The 17,035-nt window shown below is 40.6% G+C and overlaps 1 protein-coding gene across 5 annotated transcripts in view; it reads left to right on the top strand.

The window, feature by feature from the left end:
* The window catches only part of LOC135210913 (uncharacterized), a 350,754-nt gene that overhangs the window by 226,929 nt on the left and 106,790 nt on the right, over window positions 1–17,035 (top strand). For all 5 annotated transcript variants that reach the window (XM_064243867.1, XM_064243865.1, XM_064243868.1 and 2 more), the window contains 4 exons: window positions 2,025–2,897; window positions 3,172–3,434; window positions 3,992–4,100; window positions 8,775–8,920. In XM_064243867.1, coding sequence (XP_064099937.1) covers window positions 2,025–2,897; window positions 3,172–3,434; window positions 3,992–4,100; window positions 8,775–8,920 — 1,391 coding nt within the window. The remainder of the gene's footprint in view (window positions 1–2,024; window positions 2,898–3,171; window positions 3,435–3,991; window positions 4,101–8,774; window positions 8,921–17,035) is intronic.

The raw sequence follows: 17,035 nt of genomic DNA, 5'->3' as shown, positions 1-17,035 counted from the left end.
GTCCTTGTCGTTTTGTGTGGATTGCTTTATGGTGTAGTATCACATCTTTATCGAAATTGTATTTCCATCGTCACAACTTGAGACTATATTTTTTATATATATTTGATCCCCACCAGGATGAAACCCCCAAGATCTTAGGAATCTAGCGTGACCACTTTAGGGTGAGAAAGATAGAGAATTATGAAAGAACTGATCGAATTGTATCGTTGCGAATTGACATTCACGTCTCGAAAATGCAGATTGTTCCACATTAGCGCATACATAAGGTGTTCACTAACTGGTCGCGTTGGTTTTCCCGTGAGGTCTGACGGCACGTGACTGACCAAGTCCTATTTGCACATCAAGCAGTTGTTGCGAACAGTGGCCGAGGAAGTATCAGGTTGTAAGATTCGTTGTCCCTTGGGTCAGAGGAAAGTTCATCAAGGACTCCAATTTCGACTGTAAGTTGATTACTGATGAGATGGAAAACCATTGGTTCAACGCTGCCGAGAAGGGGAACCGAAGGAAGAAGCCCTTCAGAGGTACGAGAGAAAGATATCACGCAAGCACCAGAGTCGATCGCAGGTCCGAAACAACTATCCAGGGAATTCCATGTAACGATCTTGGATGTGAAACATGGTGTCATCATCTCTAAGACAGTACCTCAATAAATTTGAATGAATGAGAGTGGATCTTGTTTGACCACCCCGGGGTAGGTAGGGGATCGGGAGGATAGGGGAAACATGACGGGCAGCACCAGTTTCCAGTGCAGCGTAGCGTGCAACATTAGGCTCGTAAGCAGTATTTTTCGTGACCTCTCTAGCTTTGAAAAATGACTTGTTGATATGCTGTCTGTTGATTGATTACGGAAATTTGGCACCGTGTTGTTGCCTTGATTGTTTCGTGCAATAAATTTAAAAAAGCATTATCGCATCAATCATTTGTTTACTCGGGCACAGATTCGAATCCTGCAGCGGAGTCAAGGTTTCTTCGTTCTCGAAGGTTTTGTTGTGACAAGCGTATTCATTAAGTGTGAAGTCATAAGTGTTTGTGTTGTATATATAATATATATATATATATATATATATATATATATATATAGATATATATATATATATATATATATATATATATATCGACTTCTTCACACTTTATGAATATGCTTGCCATTACAAAACCTTGAAGAATGAAGAAACCATGACGCCCGCTGCAGGATTCGAATCCGCTCCTGTGTAAACAAATGACTGGGGAGATAATGCTCTTTTAAATTCATTGTATGAAACAATCAAGGCGTCGAGGCTGTGCCCAATTTTCATAATCAATCGATAGTCTGCATATCAACAAGCAAATATATACTATATATCTAAATAGTTATTGGTGCAAAATTGGGGCAAACACGTCGCCTCTCTTATGTAAAGTACGATCAGTCGAAGTGAGCTCTGTGGCTAAGTGGTTCAGGTTAGGCAGTTTGGAAGTAATTGCCTTTGCATCGCACTGCATCTTGGCTCACGATTGCGAAGCCGGGTTACTTACCAGTTTGGCCAGCCATTCGATTAATTATTAGACTACCCAGTTGTAAATTGGTTGCGTGTGGTTGAAAACAAAATACTTGGTTCGATCAACCTCGCCCCTTAAGACTTGAGAATCTGAATGGTTCTTTCCTCCAAAAGGGAAAACAGGCGTGTTTAACACACACACACACACACACACACACACACACACACACACACACACACACACACACACACATATATATATATATATATATATATAATATATTATATATATATATATAAAGTTTCTACATGTATGAACTTATGCATTTAATTACTTGCCCATGTATGTACCAACATTCTATAAATATTAATTTGAACATTCACAAGATCATTTAACTAAGTTTTGAATGACAAGTAGTTTTGTAGTTAATCCCTGAATATGAATAACAGAGTGTAATTAGATAGTATCTATAACAGAATCATCCCGCCGTTTGTTTTGTGCCTTGAGTGTGATCTTTAGCGTTTGTTTGTTTCCCTCTCACATGACAGATGTCAGCTGTGTCTGCCGTAGGGGGCGTGGCAGGAGATGAAGGCTGCGGTATCCCTTTCATTGACGACAGCGGCTCTTCCTGCGCCTCCTCCATGATGGGCGAAGGGGACGACACGGATACTGCTTCCCTCAGCAGGCTCTTAGACGACGCAGCCTCCAGGGAGTTCAGCATCAACGGCCTGCATGACGACCTGGCCTCCCTCTCCTGTGGCTACGTCAACCTCGACGTCCACGGCGGCAATCAGAGCGACGGGCAGAGCGACGCCCACAGCAGGAGTGACCTGGGAAGCAGCGCCGACTCCCAGGAGAAGTCCCGGGCCGGCTCTGGCAGGTGGTCCTGGCAGCGATCGTCGCCGGGCTCGCGTCGCACCTCCAAGTCCAGCATCAAGTCGTCGGACAACCTCGACGAGGAACAGACAGAGAATGACGACGAGGATCAGAAGCCTCCGCCGTCACTACCTCCGTCGTTGCCCGTTTGCGACACTTGCGAGGATCGCTCGTCCACCTCCTCCTCCTGCTTCACAGGGACGTCCTCCTCCGTCCTCTCCTGCACCACCTGCGCTGCCGAGTCAGATGCCAGACCCGAGTCTGACGCTCGAATACCCACCCACCCACCCAATGACGGAGAGAATCCCGCCGCTCCCTCGGAGAATGCCCAAGCAGGGCCCGCCGTGGAGGGAGACAAGGTCGACGTAACAGAAGGAAAAGGGGGAGGAGGAGGAGGAGGAGGAGGAGGAGGTGGTGGTGAAACTGAAGGTGGACAGACTATGGGAGAAGAATCTGAAAAGACAGATCTCTCCGGACTCACTGATCCTAATCTGACCGCCATTCCCAATGGACAGACGACGCCGCACCGCTTAAGCCTAACGAAGGTGTGTTTTCTCACATGGTTTTTTGTTCTGCATTTTTCTCAACAGTTAAGTAGTTTTAATCCTCTTTTTACAAATCCATTTATAAGTGGAATTCTTCCTTAACCATATTTTCACAATAAATTTAAAGCTTTTTCCCTCTCTGGAAAAGTTGCATGCTGTTTAGTATTAAGCCACTTGAGATAATTCTAATGGCATTCATGGTGTGAAGAAAGCATCACCTGAAGAGTGAATGAATCCGTAGACGGTTTTGTAATGACGTTTATTTATGGCACAGGATGTATGGAGTCCCGGAAGTCAAGCCCCAGTGCCCCTTAGCGCCTCGACCCCTCAGCCCGGGAGTAGCAGTGGGGCGGGAGGACCCATGGAGCCGAAGTACGCTGCGCCCCACCACTATATTTCATCGCTGAGAGTGGCTTCCATGAGAGGGGCGGCTGACATGGGCGGCGCCCTCATCGCTCGCGTGGCCACCTTCCTCCGCACTCAGTACAAGAGTCTCGTCTCCTCTCCTCTCCAGCTGCCCTGGTGCCCCGGCTTCAAGTAAGAACCCTCGTCTTGCTGTTGTGGTCAGGAATAATAGCAGCAGCGTTTCTTCATCGGAGAAACAAATCCACTGATTCCCGAAAACTCTCTCTATACAGATTCATCTTTAAATAAGTGTGGATTTTCTTCTCCATTTCAAGACGCATGCTACTATGAATATTTTTTCATTATCATCATTCTTATGACCTTGCTATTGAGACACGTAAATGCTCTCTGTTTTTGGTTATTGAGTGCAGGTTGAATAAAGCACAGATTTTGTCTTCGAATATATTCCAATGCATTTTGTTTTTAAGAATTCAGGTGTGTGTGCTAGTCTGTATGAGAGAGAGAGAGAGAGAGAGAGAGAGAGAGAGAGAGAGAGAGAGAGAGAGAGAGAGAGAGAGAGAGAGAGAGAGAGATAATGTACAAACATTTAAAATATAAACATTGCATTAATATAACGGTCATGTCAAAAGTTCAGCCCTGGAAATTCCATACTCTTGTGTTAGAGACCTTGAATGATGTAGTAAGATTTTTTAACTTATGTTTGTTTCTTTCCTTCGTTGTTTCTCCAGAATGGTAGTGAACGAATTCGAAACTAGTCTTATTCAGGTGCCTTTAGCTCCTCACCTCAAAGTTCCTCCCGGATACATCACAGTGCCTCAGATTCTACAGTCTCATCAGGTGAGTTGATCGTGAGCTACTCGTTTTTTTTTTTTATTATTATTATTTGTCTTCTTTTATACGGACTCATTTTTTTTTCTAAATGTTACAGTCACCTATTGTCATTTATCTAAAACAATAGATGTCTGTTTCTTAATAACATCAGTGTTTTATTGTATTCATTTACTTTGAGTGTCCCAGTAAATTCACATTACGATCTGACAGTTTAATGAAGATGACGAATAAATGTAGATATAGGCTTATAAAATGAGTGCATAGTCGATTACATATAAACTAATACAAATTTATTCAACTGGTTTTCATATTAATATATTCACCTCCCCACATCAGTATAGAATAGATAAATATTCGACTGAGGTTTTTGGAGAGGCGTGCAGAATCTTTATTTTTGATTTTTCAAATATTAAGACACTGACTGGAAAGCTCAGAGGCCTTTTGTCCAAGTCTCACATATATGTCACTAACAAGTGTTATAATAATAATAGATAATAATAATAATGATAATAATATTAATAATAATAATAATACTTACTATTATCAATATTATTATTATTATTATTGTTAGTATTATTAGCAAACATTCATACAAAACAAATTTAGGAGACCATGTATTTTCTAAGCAAACTTCCTTAGAATAAGAAGCTCATGTGGCCATAGACAGTCAGTATTGCTGTACAAGTCCCAAACATGGGACAGCGGTGCTTGGCGTCTGAAGAATGTACTATTATAGCGTCTCTGCAGACGGTCAGGCAGTGTGACACAGTAGCATCGAAACAGAATGTGGATGTTATGTTGATGCTCCATTTGGCAACTCAAAGCGGCCAGTGATCAACTTTCCGGATTTTCGGGAAGAATCTCTCAGGAATGTGAAGAAAATATGAGGAGTTATTATAACGTCTTCAAAACTTGTTCAAAAACGCTGAATCGCACTCTTGGACTTGACGCCATAACTTTAGGTAAAGGCAAGCTTTCGTTTTCAGTACTGTGTTGTGAGTGCAACAGCTGTTTATTGACAGGTGCGGTAGCTTTCCCGAAAACGAGTGTTAAGCCATTGATGTAGTACTGCAATTTTCTTACTCGGGCTCTTTTTGATTTTGACTCTCTCTCTCTCTCTCTCGATCTTCAGGATCTCCTCTCCTCTCTCTCTCTCTCCGTCTCTCTCTCTCTCTCTCTCTCTCTCTTTATATGAATATATAAATATATATATATATATATGATATATATATATATCTATATATATATATATATATATATAATAAAGTATTAACATTGGTTCTCCTTATATCTTCTTAAAATTTTAATATTTTATATAGATATATATAAATCTTGGGAAAATATAAGAATTTGAAGAAGCAAAAAATAATGAGAACCATTGTTAATACTTCAGTCGCCATCATTTTTATTTGCACAAAATTCCATCCTAAACCAAGTTATCCGTCTGGAAGAAACTCAAAAGCCAGAATACGTATATAATTAAGTGCTCACGTGAAGTAGATCAGCTTAAAAAAAAACGGAGAAAACAAATGAATGTGATACAGATAAAAATTACTCACGGTTTAGAGACTGGGCGTAGTAGTATAAGGCAACTGATAAATAAGTGGAAAGTAGAGAATCGACATAGACGAACGTGCGCATGAGTCTATTCCCTAGGTGAAGGAAACTGAAGCCAGGGCGCAACCATTGGATGATCCTGACAAAGTATCTCCAGGGCACAGCCAAGCTTGGAGAGCATTGGTTGTGTGGTCACCTCTTGACTAACATGAATGTCGCCTGCTGTGACGCATCTTCCGCAAATAGCGGCATATGCAGGCATACTTAATCGGGAGGGGGAGAAGGAGGCTGTTGAACCGAGGCCTTTTTTGGTGGCCTCAACTAAGTGCTTCCAACTGTCTTAAAAGCTAGGAAGGAAGGGAAAGTCAATTTTCAAACTATTTTAAGTGCAGTGAATTATTGTATACGTGAGATACTATTTTATAGGACCCACCTCAAATTAGCGGTCGGTTAATGAAACGTAATCTGAGAAATTATTACGGAAATAGAAAAGCAATATTGTTTTTTAGTATCGTTATGAATGAGATTAGAATGAGATTCTTTTCGTGTGCTTCAGTCTTGGTGTACTTCAAAAAATGCACTTAAAATCTTTGAGCTTTACGGGGACTTCTAACCTAATTGTCATAAGGATTGAAACCAGCTAGTTGCATTCCCTACGACCATAAGGACAGCAGTTTTTTTTACTAAGATTCACACATAAGAAAAGAGCTATACTCTACCTTCATCTTTAAAGAACGCAATTGACCGTCATAGTCTGCATTTTTATTATTATTAGAATGCTTCTCTTAGGGTTCGTCCGATATGATGGTCTTGAATGACAGGAGACAGTGGAGTCTGGTGATGTTAAAGAAGTTACGCAGCCCATAACCACTATGGTATATCAACAACTTTCTTCTATAGTCTGTGACCCCCTCCCTTTCTCAGATTGGGGAAGGCGTTGGCTCTAGTTCCGAGTTGACAGGCCTTCGAGTGGTAAAAGGGATAATCTTACCGGTTATTAACACCCAGATCTGAATTCCATCATACACAAATGCAAGATTTGACAAGGAAGTCATCCAGATCGGACTGGTCTTGGCAGCTTTATGGAAAGTACAAGCTTCGTACCGCTCATATCTATCATCATGAAAATGGAGGTCATCTTGAGTTTTAGATAGTTTTTTTGCAGATGGCAGTTCCAAAGAAATGTGCAAGATGAATAAATTTGAATATTTTCTGAGGGAATAGTACTACATGTTAGTGTTAGCTGGGTTCTTGTGAGCACCAGAAGAGTTGGAAGATCTGGACCCTCTTGGGTGAGAACTATGAGACGAGAGGCCTGATATATGGAGATTTGTGGAAGACTTTCAAAGCACAGAGTGGTACAAATGGCAGAAGTCACATGGCGTCAGAGGCGATGGTGATGTCCTGAATATCATATGATATCCTTCGTGATAAGGAAATTTGTTCGAAAACCGTTCTCACGGGTAATCATTCCAGCTGACTGGAATGGTGAACATTAAAACTTCATGATGGCTCCACGTCCAGTCATTTTGCAGATGCCTTGCTTAAGAGTCTGCCAGATTTTACCATGAAATATATAGTTTTGCTTAGCTGCTCTGCTAAGTCGAAAGAGCATAAAGGAAATGGTTAAGAAATAGCAAGCAGAGATCAATACATTAAGGGGTAAGTGGCTATTCAAAGAACCTTCATTATCATCCTCAGCGTGCTACAAGGCACGGTGTAAGTGGTAACCTCTCTCGACAGCAGAGTAAGGAAGTCCAAAACTTCCTGTAGGCCTAGACAGACATTCTTAATTAAACGACTGTGTAAAAGAAAAAGCCCCGACCGAGAGACTTAGCATGTAACAAACAAACAATTATTGTGTGCTTTCATCCGAGTAACAAGATTTTGCACGAATACATGAGTTTTTTCATTCAACATTTATAGAATATTGCTGGCTAGTTCTCATGTTCTGTATTATTGTCCAGCTGTTATACTTTTAGTTAAAACTTGACAAGTAAGTGTGCAGTATCAACTGTATTGCACAAGGGATTAAAAGTACATTTTAGAATCGGATGAATACAGCTGCACTTGTTTGTTTACAGTCACATTTTAGGATAGAGGATGAACATATAATTATTTGAGTGATGATTACGATTAAAGATGCCTTACTGTTCATACTTTTAACGCCAGTATTTCCGTGGCCGTTTATTACTGTGGAGTAGTTGACACAACCTGTTTATTATTTATAAGAAATATAGTGTACATTATATTTACTTATTCATTACCTTCGAACTCCTAATTATCTCATGAGCAATACAATGAAAAACTAAAGTATGATGCCATACACCAAAGTACACTCGCATTGGCTTGGTAAAGTATGCTGTTTGGTCCATTATATTAGACTCGCCTTTCAAACCTGACGACGAGATTTCCGAGTTTGAAATCCTGGAGAAAACTTCATTGAACTTGTGATTCTGGATCAGACTTAGAATACTACCAACTTTAAGAGATTTTTTCGAGAGTATCAAGTAAGCTTTCAAACCCCTCCCCCCCCACAAAAAAAAATAATAATAAAAAAAAAAAAAAGAATCCTGAAGTGTCGGCAGTTCTGCAGGAAAATAGATTTTTATCCAGAAAATTTTATTTATTCATTCATGCCAATTGATCCAGGCATTTTTATTTAGTAGCTCAGAACCAAATTAATTTAATAACAACAACAACAGGCTGTTTGCGGGAATCAGGCTTAGTTGAATCTCACTTGGACTGTTTTAACTACGGTAGGTAACAATCTGCTGCGTTTTAGCTAGTTAGCCTTGCTACTGATAATTTACTGCCACAAATACATTAATTATAAAATAAGAGACATGCGGAAAAGTCATTGCCGGAAAGATAGATCACTTGTCAGAAAGGTCGCAAGTCAGTCGAATTGTAACTACCATGTAAAACTGAAGGAATAATTTCAGATTCATTTATAAGTATTCTACTGAATATTTCGTGGAAGCATAATAAAGTTTATGTGTACCTCTGATAACGTTCTAACATTCAGATGGTAGTGCCTCATACCTGTGTATTTATTATGAATAGATTGTTCTATGGTTTTCAACTATGAGTAAGATGACAGAGATATACTTTTATTTCCAGCCATCCTTCAGCGAGTCTTCAGTCGATGATCGACCCAAGCGAGTTTTGGTGGAAGGTGACCCAGGATATGGGAAGTCGACTTTGGCTCTCAAGTTGGCTTATGACTGGGCAGCTGATCCTACTGGGTCTTATCTCTCATCGTTTAGGTTGGTTTTCATTACGTTTTATTATTCTTTTCACTGTTTATTCAAGGTAAGTGTAAAATGTACGCAAGCCCCGTGAGTTCTTGCATGTCAAGAAGGAAGAATAGAGGAGAAAGTTTCGTTTATTACTACATACAGTGTTCCACCGTATTCATGGGAAATTGCTACCAGACCCCTCCCCACCCCTGTGAATAGCTAGAACCCACGAATAGTTGAAAACCCAATAAAAATGCATAAAACTGTCTACTTTGTTAGGTAAAACTCAAGAAAAACCCACAAAAAATGTTTATACCTGGTTTTTTTTAATAGTTTTATCTCAAAAAGTGCATTTTATGATGAAATTAATAAAACAAATCCCAGGAATTTGTGGATAACTACAACGCGGATAGGCAAATTTTCTGCAAATAATGGGTTTATATGTTCTTGAGGGAAATCAGCAAATACTTGAGTCTGCTAAATCCGGAGTCCGCGAATACAGGGGGTTCATTGTACTCCTTTATGAATGATTTTACCTTTATAGACTGAGAGACGAATTTAGTAGGAACGAGGGACATAATTATCATTGATTACAGTGCATTTAATCAATGCAAGTAGCAAAATTCAAAAGTACAGTTTTAGGTTGAGTGGATTTCAGATTTTTTCGGAGCATAGTCTTACTTTGCAGTTCTTGTTGACTGATAAAAACTAAAAGGATAACCATCTGCTTTTCAGACATGTATTTGAAAGTTATTATTTTGGTGAGATTTCTCACATTTCTGTCTACAGTTTTGTCCTTTCTTTCATAATTATAATGTTTCTTTCACAAGAGGAATCAAGATAATCGCCTATGCTTTTGGCTAGAAATCATTATTATCTATGCTCCACTAGAAGTGATTTAATGGACTTACACCAAAATTTATGTGATAAGCTGGCTTACAATCAGCTTTTGAGTATTTTATAATTGCAGTACTGACAAAGGCTGTGAATTGTAAATATATTACTTCTTTCCCCTTCTCATTAAAGCCTCAATCCATCTCGTTTGTTGAGATCCCAATGTATTTTTATCCATGTGAACACCATATCGGTCATCACGTAAGTCATTTGTAAAATGATCTCTCCAACAAGTTCCAGTCATGAATTTGAGTCAGTTTTCTTGTCTCATTTGCTAGAAGAAGTATTGGTTTTGTATGCATCTCTCAAATTTCTGCAGTTGATGATGGGAAGTTCTTATTTACCAGTAGTCCAATAACCTCTCTTCAGTCACAGGATTCAAAAGCGTGACTCAATGTTCGTGGAAACTGCAATGTAAACCACAGCGAGTGGCTTAATTGAAGTTCCACAGATCAACATGGGTGGTTTACTCATGAGTTTTGTGTATCCTCTGATTTTGTCTAGCTAACTGAGGAATCTACACATATTTCTGGTTATAGCTTAGACCTCATGTTCACAGATATTGCAACTGTTGTCAAGTTCAAGGTCTGAGTATACATACATATAGGCACTTCTGACCATAGCACCATTGAGATGGACATATCTGTTAGTCAGTATATTCCTAATGCCATCATTTTAAAAAGGGTCTGGCTGAAATCTAGAGCCAATTGGGTTCTCATTTATCGAAGCTTGTCAGGCACTAAGTACGTCAGATACTACATCAGATCCAGATTCCAAGAAGTTCAGTGATATGCTGATGGCTATTTTAATAAGGTGTTCTTACCAAATTCAGGGCAAATGACCAACCATGGTTTGATGATATATGTAGATGAGCTTGCTATGACAAACAGACCCAAATTCAGCACATAGAGACAAAATTGTTAAATGAACATTACACTTTTTTTTTTATTCATCTTGCTTCAAACAGAATTAACCATATAGCTTAGAGAAATTACAATAATTCTTCAAAGAGAAAACTTCACAGAATTACTCAGCCTTTTCTATGTTGGGCCAAATTGGCTTAATCTATCTTTGTGTCAGGCTCATCTTCCTTGCCATCACTACAACAGATTGGTTACCAACCCTAAGGGAGAGCCTGAGCTGCTTCATCGAGCTTCTGAAGCTAAGCAATCATTTGAGAATGTCCCTGTCCGTGATACTTGTCACCATGAACCTGTTCTTACAAAATTTGCATTTTGCTGTGGGATGTTAAGAAAATTCATGATAATCTTGATAGCTGGGGTGGAGAAGATCCTGATGGTTTCCTCCCTTTCTTTAAAAAAAATAAAGTTTCTAGTGTGTTGTCTTACAAGGTTAGTAGATTCTATAGATTTTTAGGTCAACATAGTTCCTGTAGATGAGCACAAGCTTAGTAATACAGTGTCTGTTCCAAAGAATGGCATATCTACAGACTGCAGTAACTACAGGCCAATTTCTATTCTCCCTGTGCTCCAAAGTTCGATGCTCTTTGAGATTTAATGGGTCATTTGAAAGAGAACCTTAATAAGCTTTTTTAGTGGAGAGTAATTTAGATAGATTTTATTGCTGCTTTCGATTTAGCAAATCACAAGTCATTTATTTATAAACTTCAGAATCTTAGAGTGGGTAGAAATGTTTTAGGTTTACTTGAAGGTTTCCCGACGGGTAGGCGACAGCGAGTTGTTGTTGATGAGATCTTTGGTGAACCAAAATCTATTGTGTCTGGAGTTCCACTGATATTTCTAGTGTATACAAGTGATATGATTGTTGGCTTGGAAAACAAGATTGTTCATCAAGCCAATAATGCATAACTTGTGAGTATAGTAAATTCTCCACATATGAGATATGAAGATGCCCTTAGTCTCGGTTGCAACATGGAGTGGATTAGAAAATGGTGTAGTCAGTGGGGTATGAAGCTGAATACTTTTCTTCATCAGATTTCTTACAGATTTCCCACCCCATCCATCCCTTCAGGTGAATGGGACTCTGCTGAATGATTCTGAGACTTTAACTATTCTTTGTGTAATTTTTAACTCGTATCTTCCTTTTGAGAAACATCTAATGAAAGTGTTAGCAAGTGCTGCACGAAAGTTAGGTATTGTACAAAAGGCCTCATATGTAAGTGATATAATCAATGCAACCAGTTTTTAGATCATTTGTCGTTCCTTACTTAGGTGTGGATGTCTGCTTCTGCCAGAATTTTATCGCTTGTAGATAGAGTGGTTCTTGGTGGTTGGTTTCTGTTTCCTAACATAAGCAGTTATGATTTGGACCATCAACAGATGGTCTCTTGCTTGTCAGTTTTTCATAAGTTGCAGTTTAACAGAGATCTGTTAAAATGCAACTTTCAGAATCACATTCAGAATTGATCCCTGATCCACTTTTCCCACTGAGAGCAGAGCAACCAGATTCACTGAATAGTAGCATCAATATGCGACTGTTCAGTGAATCTGGTTGCTCTGCTCTCAGTGGGAAAAGTGGATCAGGGATCAATTCTGAATGTGATTCTGAAAGTTGCATTGCTATCGAACTTCTCCATTCCAGAGGTCCTTTGTTCCTCACACCATTGGACTGTGGAACAGCCTCCCAGAGGATGTCGTGCAATTGGAATGGCAGAAGTTCAAGTGAAGATGCAGCACATTGCCATAAAACAATTCTCCTTGTATTTTAATAATTTACTTACATTTTTATCTTATTTTTTGTTAATCTAATATATTTTTTCTTGTTTAATAAGCGATTTCTTTCTGTATTTCTCATTACTTTCTGTTACTTCTTTCTTTGGAAGCTTGAATTTCAAGTCAATGGCTCCTGTTGGCTAATTCCATATAAATAGGTTTCATCTGAATGATAATAGTAATCATCAGAGGGTTCTACTCCATTTACATTTTACAATTATCTTTGTTTCACCCACCAGTCACCCTTTGTAATAACACTTCTGTCACTTTCCTAAATCGACTGTCTCATTTCTGGGTACCATAAGCTAGGTTTTACTTACTTAGAGTTTCAGTTCTTTTATTAATTTCATCTTTTTGCTTATAAACATCTCCAAATCCTGTTCCTTCGATTCTCCAATAAAAAGCAGGCCATTTACATACAATAGATTTCAAAGGACTCCATTCCTACACAACTTTGTAGCATCCCTCATTAGTGTATTATGTCACACAGTACAGGTCTTGGTGTAAATCCTTGATGTATGCCAAACAATGAGTAACTTGATGCCTATCCTTTATGATTGCCTGCAGTAATCTTGCTTTTGTTATCACAAATCCACTAATCATGAATAGTTTTAGTTATTTGGAATGCATCACTTGGACATTATTCTTCATTGCTACTTTGACGTCTTGGTTTTGGCATTTAAACTTATAAATTAATATGTATTCATTGAAACCTGTCATTATGGTGTTCCTGATAACCCTTGTGGGGGGGACTCATGATCATTCATGCTTCTACTGTTCATGATTTACACCCATTTACCTGTCACACTAGAGACATGTGTATCATGAAATACCAGCCATTATGTCTCTTGTGCTCAGCAAATGAACTTCTTGTTTATTTATTTATTGAAGTACCCATTTTTCATTAAATTTTACCAACTTTTTGCAAATGTATCTTCCATAACTTGAGCTCCTCTTCTTCACCCTCCCTCATAAATTCTAATTCATGCTAGATATAGATATTGTTAAGCATGGTGACATGGATCTGGTGGGATTGGCAAGGCATGTGCTGTAGGCTTTATCTTTGCAATGTTTCGCAGTTCTGAATTAGCAGACTCGTCTATTCGCTGATTTTTCTATTTGAACATGTATATACACACTCTTGGAAAATTCGCCTATTTGCGGTAGTTTGTCATGGAGAAAATATTCACTAATAATTACTGTGTTTTCATATAATTTTCATGTCTAAATGCATTGTTTTTTAATTAAACTATTAAAATATTCAGGTATAAGCATTTTTAGGAGGGTTCCAAGTATTCACAGATTTTAGTTATTCGTGGGGGTTATAGTACATATCCCCTGAATACCAGGGGTCGACTGAACTTATTATTAATGGGTTAGTATAAAGACTTTATTTATTGTAAGGACATAGTTTAGTATTTCTGATATACATGCCTATCTTGACTCTTGCTCTTATGGTTTGCCAGGGCTCAGTTTCATAATTTTCTCTGCTGATTCACAATGATGTACTAGTATCTGTTAATCACTGTGAGTTGTGATCATTGAATGATTTGAGTTAAAAAATGACATGTTACAATATTCATAAAGTTGTCTGAAGACAGTCTAGTATGCCTAAGTAGTGGTATGATAATGGGGTGATTTGACTTGAGTGCGATAATGTGGTAAATTGCCAGGATAATATCTAGAGGTACACTATCATGATGTTATTGGGACTTCATTATTACTGTCCAAGATCACCTTATAACTTGCCAGAATGAGGGATACTGAGAAAACTTAATCAATGTCAAATATTTTTGGGTGCTGGAGAGAGATTTGAATGATATAACTCAGGCAAAGCATTTTATGTGGATTGTGATAACTTACGCACTGACTAGCTATAAATTCAGTATTCGATGTTGCTTATGTTATTTATTAAGCTTTAGATGTACCTGAAATAAGAAATTAATGCAAATAGAAGCAGTGCTTCGATGAGAACTTGATAAATGCGGGTTATTTTTATGAAAGGGTGGAAGCTTAGAAGCGTCCGGCACACCCATGGTTGGTGCCGGAGCTCGGGAGTGGAGGAAGCTCGACATCATTTCCTTAACTGGTGTAATTTGCTCGGCCACAATGTCCGAGACTGACTGGCCGGAGAACTCGGGTCTGGAGGCCTGCCGCAAGGTCTCTAACCGCTCATCTACTGCGTCCCTAACCTTCGACAGCAGAAGGTTAGCGAGTAGGTCGTGGTCAACGCCAGGCTCCGTCGCCTTAGATTTAGAGGACTTCGACCTCGATCCCTTTGAAGGGAGAGAATCCTTGGTGGCAGGCGACTTCGCGAAAGAAGTAGACGGCCTAGGGGATGGAGATGACTCAGATGCCACTGGCGGAGTCGGCTTTGATCCCTTGGGTAGGGATCTTGGCTTGGTCGACTTTTCTTTGGGACGGACCGACCTCGTACTGTCCCAGGCAGGGGTGGACTTGGTAAAGCCCCGGAAAGAAGAAGTAGAAGAGGGAGTTGGACTGAGGAGGCTACCTGCCTCACTTACCTCACCACCTGCCTGTTCTCCCAGGACCATTGGTTCAGTATGAATGCTGATGGCCGCCACCTCGCCCAGCAATTGGAATTGTTTCTTCCCGGATGGCCTCAATGATGGGGATCGTCAGACTGGGCTGCACCGACGGCGACGGCGAGCCCGCAAAGAGAAGGGTCCCCAGGTTGGCGTCTAGGATGCAGGGGCGTCCTGATGGGGCATTCCTGCCGTATCTGGAGACCCAGTGCCTCAGGTCCGTCCTGGCGTCCCGGCAGCTGTTCTCATCTGTCTGTCGGGGAAGAAAAAAGGGGTTTAATTTCCTCGCTATAGACGACTAGTTTACGGATTTAGTGCGTGATTAAAACCAATTTTTTCAATGAAGAAAAAAGAGATGACAGTGAAGCTTACCTGGTCACCGGTCAGAAGTAGCACCAGATCGTAACAAATAGTGCACGCTTCGGCGTGCCATACCATGTAGGGCGTCTCTCCCGTCTCCGCAACGAAGCAGACGGAGTGGGACCTGCACACCTTCTGTAAGGGAAAATGTTCAGGAGTACATTTCCCAAGAAGGGAACGGAGCTTAAAATTAGGTAAGTTCATGAATATTTTCAGAACGTTGTAAAAACATGCACAATACCATCAAAGAGAACAGACTTAAATGAAAAAATAGACATATAAAACATGAGTAAAATTATGTAAATAGATAATTGTCCGTATTAGGCTCCATTCTTGGAACCTATGTAGGTCTAGTGTTGCCAACCAGCCTCCGCCTGTCTAGGAGGAGGGCGGACCTCAACTCCGTAGTACTGGCTAGACCGGAGGGCTATGTGTAGGTGTAGATGCCTACTAGGATTCCAAGAACGAAAACCGAATTCCACCGTAGGTATATCGGAAACTCCGGTGGCGGAAGAGGGTGACTCCGCCGGTACCGCAAGGGTCCGGAGGTATTCAGTGTATGAATGTGCCGCCAACCCCCCCCTCCCCCCGTTAGTTCATTTGAAGTCTCATTGCCTTTGTCTTAACTGCTACCGGGGATTGGCCGGAGCTAGCGAGTCAGGGGAAGGTACCGCACCTGACGACGCATACCTCCGTAAAGGGAGAAGGTGAATAATCTCTTATTTTGATTCCACTGTAACGGAGACAAGAGGGGAGACCATGGGGCGTGAAAGGAAAATAAGGTGCCGGAGTATGAGCGCCATTGGCGGAGCTCCGGCACCCTAGTGCTGGGCTAGGATCCTTTAGTCGCTCTCCCCCGATCCACCCCTCTCCCTTTCTCCTCCACACCCCCTACCACTCCGGGGAAACTCAAGCAGACATACTTTAGTACGCGAGTAATGGCTCGGCCGAGCCAGAGCCATAAGAGGGTGGGGGTTGGTGGTTGGGGGAGGGGGTTGGTCGGTCATGGATGTCTGGCTGCCTGCCCGATCCGAGGTGGCCCAGCAACTGGTTGTGTCGGCTACCCCCGCAGGGGTAGTAGAGAGATGAGACCATGGCCCGTCGTGATTGGTATAGCCACCGGTTAGAGTGGTCAAGCATCAGCCGATGTGTAGGCTACCACTTGCAAGAGTGGTAATGTAACTGGACCTATGGCCCAGCGTGGTTGATATCGGCAGAGTGGTCAACCAACAGGGACCTGGGCTACCACTATCGAGTGGTAGAACGACTGGGTACATGGCTCATCAGGATAGGAAGCACGACCAGAGGGGGACCTCGACCGAGAGGTATAGCCTACTACTAAGATAAACCGAAGGAGACTAGGCCAAGACTGTGATAACCAGACCAAAAGGAGTACACAGGAAAATAGACACACATAAATAGATATCAAATTATTCAATTAAGAGGCATAATGGAAGAGTAGCTACAGGCTACGTATGTAATATGGATAATCGTAAGGGAAAAACCGACACGCAGAGATCGCTGGAAACCTGGCATTCCCGAATAAATTCCTACTAAACTCGTTATCAGAACCGTGGCCCCAACTAAACGTACTAAACTCGAAATTATTCAATCTAGAATAGTTAGGAGTAAGATCCAAAATGGGGAGC

The sequence above is a fragment of the Macrobrachium nipponense genome, chromosome 4 (assembly GCF_015104395.2).
Source record: "Macrobrachium nipponense isolate FS-2020 chromosome 4, ASM1510439v2, whole genome shotgun sequence".
Taxonomy (NCBI): Eukaryota; Metazoa; Arthropoda; class Malacostraca; order Decapoda; family Palaemonidae; genus Macrobrachium; species Macrobrachium nipponense.
The sequence above is the reverse complement of the archived record's forward strand: the minus strand, read 5'-3'. Positions and strand labels throughout refer to the sequence as shown.